General features: G+C 36.1%; 1 protein-coding gene across 1 annotated transcript; it reads right to left on the reverse strand.

Annotated features, from left to right (window-relative positions):
- Window positions 1-91: 91 nt before the first annotated feature.
- tnfrsf9a (tumor necrosis factor receptor superfamily, member 9a) lies at window positions 92-4,154 on the reverse strand. The gene is made up of 9 exons (XM_082146115.1): window positions 4,016-4,154; window positions 3,532-3,673; window positions 2,632-2,748; window positions 2,344-2,481; window positions 1,798-1,870; window positions 1,622-1,692; window positions 1,495-1,536; window positions 1,223-1,372; window positions 92-1,137 (listed from the first exon to the last, which is right to left on the reverse strand). Exons 2-9 carry the CDS (start codon window positions 3,665-3,667, stop codon window positions 1,007-1,009), a joined length of 858 nt encoding a protein of 285 aa, XP_082002241.1. The 5' UTR covers window positions 3,668-3,673; window positions 4,016-4,154; the 3' UTR covers window positions 92-1,006.
- Between the last annotated feature and the right edge of the window lie 5,817 nt (window positions 4,155-9,971).

Raw genomic sequence — 9,971 nt, forward strand, 5'->3', positions numbered from 1 at the left:
ACACACCCACTAGAGCGGAGATATTTGTTATTCTTATAGTTGAAAGTCCGAAAAGTCTAACCAAAAGGAATCAATACGCCCAACTAATGTGTAAGAGCGAGATAAGCCTTTATTTAAACAAGTTGCATGTTTGTCAAGTAAATTATACTGACAATGCAAATATCCAAATAAGAACTTTTAAGAAAAAACGGGATTTACAAATGTAGCGTGTGAACCTAATCACCCAGAATTAATTCCTAACCCAGGGTAAAGACCGAACTGTGAATTAATGGAAAATGATAACTCATGGTTCTGTTAACTCTGGTTTAGATTGGCACAGGGTTGACAATTTTATTTATTTACTTTTAAATCCTACTATGTACAAAATAGTAAAATGCACTACAATCTTGATGAGGTCAAAAGTTCAGTTTCAGAAGGATAGTCAACACTGCTATTTCTTGAATCCATTTCCAACATGACTTGGTCAACCACATTTACCATACACTGCCCATAAACTGGGCAAAAAATACTATTATTAAATAAAAACACTAAGTGTAAAGTGCAAACATACAGTGTAAAACAGCCTCAATGTTCTTCTGTCTCAATGTTCTTGGTCCAGTGTTTAAAAAAAAAGAAAAAAAGGTGATGTTTTCAACAGAAAAGTGGGGAAGCCCACCAGGGTATTTCAAGAGGGCTTTGACCTGAAAATGTGACGCAAGCACCAGTACATGACGCCTACTCTCATAAAAGTGTTGACATACTGTCTGCTACTGCACACCTACGATGACAACCCTTTCATCTTGTGTTATCAAGAGCAACTTGTTCTATACTTTAGCATTTAACATTTTTTTATAATGCACACAGTGACAACATCAAAATGCCCATTTTGATCCCATTAGTCACAGATACACCAGCTGGAATGGCTGACAGACACCCAGTCAAGAATGTATTTCACAGTTTTTAGTGGATTTTATCCTCTTGCTGTTGTAGCAATACTACAGTAAGATAAGAAAGCTTTCCAGTAAACTCACACTATGAGTTTAGAATCTGAGTCTTGTGTACTGATGGACTCTGAGCTTCCACCCTGTTCCTGCTCAGGATGACGGAAACTGCAGTCTTCCTGCTCCACTACCATAATCCTGGACTCATCTGAGCGGTCTAAAAGAAGGAAATGACAATACTGTAAATACAGACATTATGACCATGTAGGAAAGGAAAAAATGAACACAGGTTTAAATGGTACCTTGGTCAGCGGTATCAGCTTTTGGCTTCTTCTCTGTTTTGTTTTGTCCCTTTACATATGCAACCACTGATGCTATGATACAAAGGACAGCCAACCCTGCCATCCCTCCAGCAATGAAAACTGGAAGCCATTTTGTCTGTTCTGGAGGTCCTAGAAATATATTCTTGAGGTTAGAGTTCAATCTCCAAATTGAAAGATATGCAGTCCAATTAAATTGATAATGTATGCTTATCACATATATGCAACGAGATATTCTAGATATTCTCATTTACCTTTGTTATTGCTCACAACATGTAAGGTTGTTTGCATTGATTCTGTAACAGACACAAAAACATTACATTATGTGGCAGTATGTTACTTGACATCCAAGTTATATTGTCCTTCTGTATTCCTTGTTACCTTCCCCTGAAGATTTGCAAGTACAGTCACTGGTAGCATTTCCTTTGCTCAACACCTGTCCATCGGGACAACTAGAGAATGAATGAGTTTAAATGAGTTTTATGGCAAAAGCAGATCTAATTTCAGATAAATTATATATTTGTTTTAAAAACAGACAAACAGTAATTGTACGCTACCTTTTTTTCCATTCTCTGCAGTTACTGTGGATTTTGTCATTGAATTTTCCTGCTGGACATTTTCTGCACAATCCTGCACGCATTGAATGAAAGAATTTATATGAAAATAATATAGCAAAACAGCAAGCAATTTCCTATTGAACAGCTTCAGAACTTATTAATCTGAATGTACGTTTACACAAGAGCTTTGCAGTTTTTGCGTACAAACCATGAAAACGACTAAAAACGCTGTAATATTCTGTCAGGCCAGTAGTTGGCAATGTCACTTTGTAAAGAAACACAACATACCTATAGACTGAACATTTAGGCCTAATACGCAAGCACATGACTTCACCATTTTCACAACTTCGCGTCTTTGCAGTTTATATGGTGACGATAACCGTATCGTTTTCAAAAACGTGCACTTTGAATTCTGTTTTTAAAAGTTTGCATTTTCAGGCCCCCAACGCACCGTTGTCGTGTAAATGAATGGCCATAAAAAGTTGTACGTTTCTATTTGAAAATGGTGTTGTGTAAACGGCCCCTGAAAGGGTCCGGAATTCTTACGCTTTTCGGTGGGCTCCTCCCCCTCCTTGCATTCAGTAACACAGAATGAACATATGTCGTCTCCGCACCGATATCCAGCCTTGCATCCACATACGGTATCGCTGCTGATAGTGCAAGGTCTAAGTGTAAACTGTTTACCTACAAACATGAAACGGAAAGATTAATGCTTACAGAGTATGATGTTTTAAAGCTTATGATGATGCAGATAAAACAAAATCATTTGTTCTATCAAACTGCAAACTATTAGCTTAACAAAAATTGCAGTGAGGATGTAAAACAGAATCATACCTATGCACTCGGTACATCTCAAACAGTAGTAGTTAAAACTGGTTATGTACGTGTCAGGTTCACAGGGGGTACAGAGCTCTTCTGGGTCTCTTCCACATCTTTCCACCAAGCGGTTCCCTGTAACCACAAGCAATGGCTTTGAAACTCATACACATTTGACACTTAGGCTATAGACGCATGACTTCTGCACTCTTATAACTATATAGCGGTCCAAAAGCCTGAGGGAGATTTTTTTCATCTCATTAAAACCCAGCATTTAAATAAGTTTTAGTATTTTGATAAACATAAAACAAACAAAAGTTATGACATTTACTAAAATAAGCCAAAAGTGGTGACATGGCAATCATACACAACAACATAACATTTGCTTATCTGGAAAGACATCTCCAAAAAAGAAGGACAATTACTGCTAATAGAGACTGAGATCCACTGAGTATCTCATTCATCTTGTGAATAGAAGGTTTCATACTTTCCATTTCAAGCAAGCAAGGAAGCTTTACAGAGTTCCTCATTCACAGTAATATTTCTGGCACTAAGTATATTGTGCAATGTGTTGGGACAACCCTTGGTTTGAGGTTGAGGATGCTCTATTCATTTTTATGCAATGACAAAACAATTCATGGATTTCCCTTAAGTGCTAAACCACATTCTTTTCATGTGGTACTTTCAAAATCATCTGAAACTTCCTTCACTTGGTCACTAATGAATAATTTCAAGGATAAACTGTAATCTGCTTTTTTGCATCTTCGATATTCCAATAAGTCATTGAAAAAAGGGAAATTATGAAATTGTAAACTTCCTAAAATTAAGATCAAGTTTTTACAAGAATATGTCAGTATTACAGATATCATATTACGTTACATAACACATCACACTGCAGTCACAGTTATTGTCTGTTACCTGGCTTGCATCTATTGCAGCAGACATTTAATCCAGAATTTGTCCAATCTTCACAGCCAGAATCAGAACCCATAGTGTAGTTCAGCACTAGACTGAATATCAGAAAGACATACAGTCCTCGGAAAGCAGTAAGCATTTCTTCCTACACAAAAAAGAAAACAATTTACCAACTAAAGGACATCATTAAGTAATTATTGTTTATTAGTTAATTATTATTAATTAACTGCATATGTGATATACGGAAAAATATAAGCATTAGCTTTTTGATATAATATTATTATTAATGATTAAATATATATATATATAATTAATCAGTTAATTCAACTTTGTCAACAGTGTAAAACACTCAATGAACATCTAAAATCCACAAATGCTTAAATATTTTTTAAATGTAGCCTACACGTTAATATGTTAACGTAATACATTACAATTATTAATATATTTCTTATGAATGAATTAGTCATGAATAAATATTTTCTCTTACTGTTATAGTGTAGTGGTCCTGACTCAAAGAAAACACGAACTAAGATGAGAATCTCCACTCCGCTCATGATTTAAAAACACGCACACAAAAAAGCTGACAGCACTCAGTAGGCGTGGCTTCTGTGTGCAAAATGACACGTTCGCTTTCTTTCTCTCTGTGCTATCTTTACTTCGTCTTTGTCCTCAGTTGCCGAGTGTTTTCTCCTCACACGTTCATATCGAACTTGGAGAGTTACCGCGAAACATAATTAGACACAGGAAAGAGCGAAGATTTGATAAATCGATCGATCGATCGACGTTATTGACTTGGTATTTTACCAGCCTGGCAACAACTTCTTCTTAATGACACATCATGACTCAGTGTTGCACAAAAAGTCTCATGAGCATCACTTACACTGTCACTCACAGTGGAATAGTATTTCGACTTCCCCAATATTTCAATAATTTTCCTCTTTCTCCTGGATTTGGGACGGAGCTTGAAAGAGATCTGAAATACAGTGGGCAGTTAAGGCTATTCTTAAGAATCAAGTGATTAGGTAGTGAGTCATTGTTTGGTCATTGTCCCGAGTAGGCTGTGTGACTTTATTATTATCATCATTTGTTTATTTACAGCAACACAAGTAAATATTTCCACACTAAATTTAAGATTAGTGAATTGCATAAACAATTTCCATCTATTCGGATTACAGTTTAAACATTAAAAAACGAATCAACTTAATGTGATGCATATTTTTCAGCCATACATAATTTATATAGGTAAACAATCCAATTTGATCTCATACATTTTTAACCATTTGAATGTAGCTTATTGTTTTTCACATCTAGCAATATTTTAAAGTAAATTTGATTGTTTCCACAATGAACATATTTATGCTAGATTAAAATAGTACTTCTAATAAAATCAAATAGCCTACATAAATCTTAAATAGGCTATATACAGGGCAAAATGTTTTTGAGTGCATAAAGCAACACATGAGTGTTGAATGGTCATTAAAGCACTTGATGAAATGAAAAAGCATTTAAAAAAAACTTCAGATCCAAAGTTCCAGGGATCATATATTGTATAGGCCCTATAGTGGGTGAATCATTTAGCGACTTTCAGACAGTTGGTGTTTTGAAGAAATTTCTGTTAGCCTATTTCACCCCACATGCATTTTATCAAAGCATTTAGATGTCTATCAAGTAGTTTTTAAACATCTTGAACATGTTTTGTGATAATCTGTGTGCAAATGCATGGTCAATTTAGTAACCGAAATGCAAAATGCATTAGTCATCTGCAGGTTCACCAGCAGAGCATGCTTACAGTAAACAATGTAATCGTGAGTTGGTGTGGACGCTAACATAGTCAATTTAGTTGACTTGGTGTGGACAAGCCTTAACGATAAAGATAAAGTTTTAAAAATCGTTCTTAAGATAAGAGCACACCACAACTATAACGATAACGGCACAGAGTGTTAATAAACATTAACAGCCAATCAGAATCTTTAAAAGAGCTTGATCGTTTAAATTATGGGAAAATACATAAGTTTAACAGCTGAGAAATGAGGAAATAGGATTGATTACAAAATGTAAAAGGAAAAACCCCACTTACCTGAATTGTTTCTATGCAGGAAACAGTAACCTCCAGACATGCATTAATCATCTCATCTTACAGACAGTGAATTGAAATAATAAAGAAATGACAGTTTCTTTGAGAGACATACTGTATATGTTACAAGTGCTGGGCCATACAGTCAGACCAGGTGCGCTCATCTGTAGCTCTCCTGAGAGGAATGCCATTGTCTTTTAATGGGATGTGGCTAAACATCGTAATCGTAATGATACGCAGAGGTGCAGCCTTCATAATTAATATAAGCTGCATTTAATTTAAAACTAATTCACCAATGCTCATATCTAATGTGATAATACTTCCAGATAGCATCTCATTGGATCACTTTTTGTCTTTTAGTTTGTCAGACTATTCCCATCATTTACAGAAATTAGAGTCAAGTCAGTGCTATTCTAAAACAGCCTATGATGTCATGTAATTAACTAAAACAGAAGGCTAGTCATCTTCTGACATATCCTCCTACAATGATCACATCACACACTCCCACACTAACCTTTTCATTAGAAGGTTAATGACACCCACTCAATCGCGTCATACGCAGTACGAATCATTTAAAAAACTCTTGTCTGGGTGTCATTTGAAATGGCAAGAAAAACGTGTCTAAGCAGCACACGCAGCCCATATTGCACACGCGTTGCTAAAGATTTAAGAGATATATATCTGTGTGTGTCAAACCATAAGTATCACCATCAGCATCTGTTCTTTCCACTTTGTCACACTTCCTCTCTTTTTAAGTGACAAGTTTGTTGTCTTAGACAAACACAATTGAGGGGATTAAAAGTTAAAAGCTACAGAAGGCGTGTCACTTCCTCATACTGAGTACTGAGTCAGAGATAGAGCAGGGTCCACAGCATACTCATGCAAATGCCTACATGTACAGTAGCAGGGGAAACACTTCTGTACGAATGACAGTAAGTGTCTCAATCTTACCATAAAAAATGATCTTCAAAGAAACTTTACACTGTTCATGATGAGTGATAGACAATCTCCACAGAACATTTGGAAGTTACCCAGAAACGCGATTTTCATGGATCATCACTATTAAGTGAGCAGATATTCAAATATGTCAGATATTCAGAATAGATTTCGATTTCATTTCTGTGTCAACTTTTAATCTGTATGTCAATAGGTGATCATACCTCCACTGAGCTTTGGTTGAGTAACGGAACAACATATTTTCCGTGCTGAACCATGCGATAAGAAAATGTAAAGTATCAAAAATGTTAATTTAGTTTTGAGATCAACTTTTCTAATCACTGGTTAAGCGTGAAAAATATGCTGTTCCGTTACTCCAAAGCTCAGTGGAGGTATAATAATAATAATAATTCATTACATTTATATAGCGCTTTTCTCGGCACTCAAATCGCTTTACATAGAAGGGGGGAATCTCCTCAACCACCACCAATGTGCAGCATCCACTTGGATGATGCGACGGCAGCCATATTGCGCCAGAACGCTCACCACACACCAGCTTACTGGTGGAGAGGAGACAGTGATGAAGCCAATCAGTATAGGAGGATGATTAGGAGGCCATGATGGACAGAGGCCACTGGGCAAATTTGGCCAGGATGCCGGGGTTACACCCCTACTCTTTCGAAAGACATCCTGGGATTTTTAATGACCACAGAGAGTCAGGACCTCGGTTTAACGTCTCATCCGAGCATGGTATGATCACCATGAGGAACTATGCTTCAGAGACGTGGAAATTATAGTTTCTCACAAGTTTCATAATACCAGATGCGTAGACACGAGATATCTGTTCTTAGAAAATGATCTGGTTAGATAGTGAAGTGAAATCATTAGATAGTGAAGATCAGATCAAGGTCAGCACCTAAAGCATTTGCCAGACACTCAAAGGTTTTAGAAATTAGGAAATACTGGAGACTTGATGATGCCAGATAGTGGACCACGAAAAGGTTACTATTGCAACACTCCTAAAAATAAAGGTTCCTTATAGGCATCTATGGTTCTATGAGGGCCTTTAACATTCATGGAACCTTTCAAAATGTTCTTCACACTAAGAAAAAGAAGGTTCATTTAAGAACTGCTCACTGCAAGGTTCTTTGGAGAACCAAAAATGGTTAATCTATGGCATCGCTGTGAGAAAAAAAAACGTTCAGAAACTTTACCCGCTTTTCCAACCTCATGCCAAACCACTTTCTTTGCTTAATCGCTCCATTCCATGCCAATCATGCCTATGCAGCCGATACGGATATCGTTTTATTTTCAACTATGAGCCTGATAACAGAGCTCTTTGAAATGTAATACATATGCGTGCGTCAGTCTTTGCCTTGGTAACCCAATAGTTTACAGATGGAATGAGATGCAAGTAGCGACCGCGTTATGGAGGATGATCCGATTTTTTACTTTTGTTTACTTTGCTTATAGTGCACTTGAGCAGCTACAGAGAAGCTGGCAGCCAGACAAGTGACCTGATCCTGAGGCGACGTCACTACACTCATTCTAGGAGAGAACTGTTTATAATCGTGCCGTGCCGTACCAGGCTCAAGTGGAAACACTCCTTACCGCTGGACCCGACAGTGGAAAAGCAGCTTTCATTTTCAAGAGTGAACAAGCTGTGTTTTTGAATCTCAGAACAAACCCCACTTCAAGACAATGGCTGGCCACTTCTTAATACATAAAATTTATTTTCTCGGTTTTATATATATATATATATATATATATATATATATATATATATATATATATAAATATATATATATATATATATATATTTATCATATTTACAATTTATTATTCCTCTTTTGTGAAGAAACAATAAAGCATACAGCTTTCACTGCAATCAGCATTTCATTCGAAAGGGCCCAGAAGTTATATTTCAAAAGTGCTTGACAGAAACTGTGTCTCTTTTCTGTTTTGGCTCAGGCAGATAGGTCAGTTCATGGAACATTACAAACAAGGACATTCAGTTATGCTCTTTCACAACACCTCACTTATTAACCAGGAAACTTGACCATAACAAACATCATAGCCTTTCCTCCATAATAAAAGACAATATTTTTAAACAAAGATAACAACTCACTAATTGCCAAGGGACTTTGGTTAACCTATCTGCCTCTTTAAATATCATCTATGTTTTAACTTTAAGGGCCTACTACCACGCTGATCATAGACTACTGCATTGACTGTACAGTGATGTTTGTAATACAGTGGTAAATACTAAGACAACTGGTGACGTTTGAACAGTCAGTTCACAGACTCTATGAAAAGCACCTGTTTGTTATTGTTTAAAATATATCATGTACATTAAGAGTTCACGGTGGAAATCTTTGCAACCATGAGATAACATTAGCACGTCCAAGCATTTATTTAATGATACTGTAGCTTAACATGCTATAACGCTAATGAGGGAATTTGGCGGAGTTGTAGCCTCACAAGACAATACATTCAGCAGTGTTTAGGGACGTCAATTGTCATTGTGATTGTCAACAGGATTATGACTCTGCGAATGCAACTGTGTAAGAAAAAAGTTAATCCAGCGCATGGATATATTTAAAAGCACAGACTGTGTTAAGAGCTGTCAGGCTAGTTGTCTGGCTTTTAACTTGTGCAAAGTGAAGAGCAGCTTGGGATAAGAAGCAGACAGTCTGATACACTGACTTTCCTGTTAAAAAGCATATTAGTTATGTTATCTTGTGCTGTTACTGCAGTATTGTAGTTTTTGTGTCAGAGTCTAAATGAACTCTGCAGTTGTGCTTTTTTAGTGTCCTCCGTTGATCTAAATAACATTGAATGGACGTTAAAGGAAGAGTTCACCTAAAAATGAAAATTTTGTCATTTGCTCACTCTCGTGTTGTTTCAAACATTTTCTTCTTTTGAACACAAAATATCCTGGTTATATTCCATATAATAAAAGGGGACTGGCCTGTCAAGTTCCAAAATGACAAAAAAGCACCATAAAAGTAGTCTTCCAAAGCCATACAATGAATTTTGGTCTGTTCATCACAAAAAAACCCTCATTATTCAATAATAATGTTCTCCTCATTCGTATGGATTACTTGATACTTTATTTTTATTTTGTCATTTTGAAGCTTGACAGCCCCAGTCCCTATTCACTCTCATTATATGAAAAAAAGTCAGGATATTCTAGATAACATTTAATTTGTACAGAGCATTTTAGTGTTATTTACAGACTATTCTAGTTTTTATTAATATTTTGAATTAGCTTGTATTTTTAGATTCATCTGAATTTCTGTTAGTTGCTGTTAGTCTAATTTTCATTTACAAATTTTTCATCTACTATTTCAGATTCATTTCAATTACTAGTTTTTGTTAACAATAACACTGATTATTTTGTTCCGCAGAAGAAAGAAACTCAACATGAGGA

The sequence above is a fragment of the Leuciscus leuciscus genome (assembly GCF_965113295.1).
Source record: "Leuciscus leuciscus genome assembly, chromosome: 18".
NCBI lineage: Eukaryota > Metazoa > Chordata > Actinopteri > Cypriniformes > Leuciscidae > Leuciscus > Leuciscus leuciscus.

What these genes read in the sequence shown, in the direction of transcription:
- tnfrsf9a (XM_082146115.1), bottom strand. Translation starts at nt 3,667, where the DNA reads ATGCTTACTGCTTTCCGAGGACTGTATGTCTTTCTGATATTCAGTCTA. An exon ending in TGCAGAGAATGGAAAAAAAG is followed by an intron (nt 1,693 to 1,797) that starts GTAGCGTACAAT and finishes TTCATTCTCTAG; the next exon opens with TTGTCCCGATGGACAGGTGT. An exon ending in TGTTGTGAGCAATAACAAAG is followed by an intron (nt 1,373 to 1,494) that starts GTAAATGAGAAT and finishes ATATATTTCTAG; the next exon opens with GACCTCCAGAACAGACAAAA.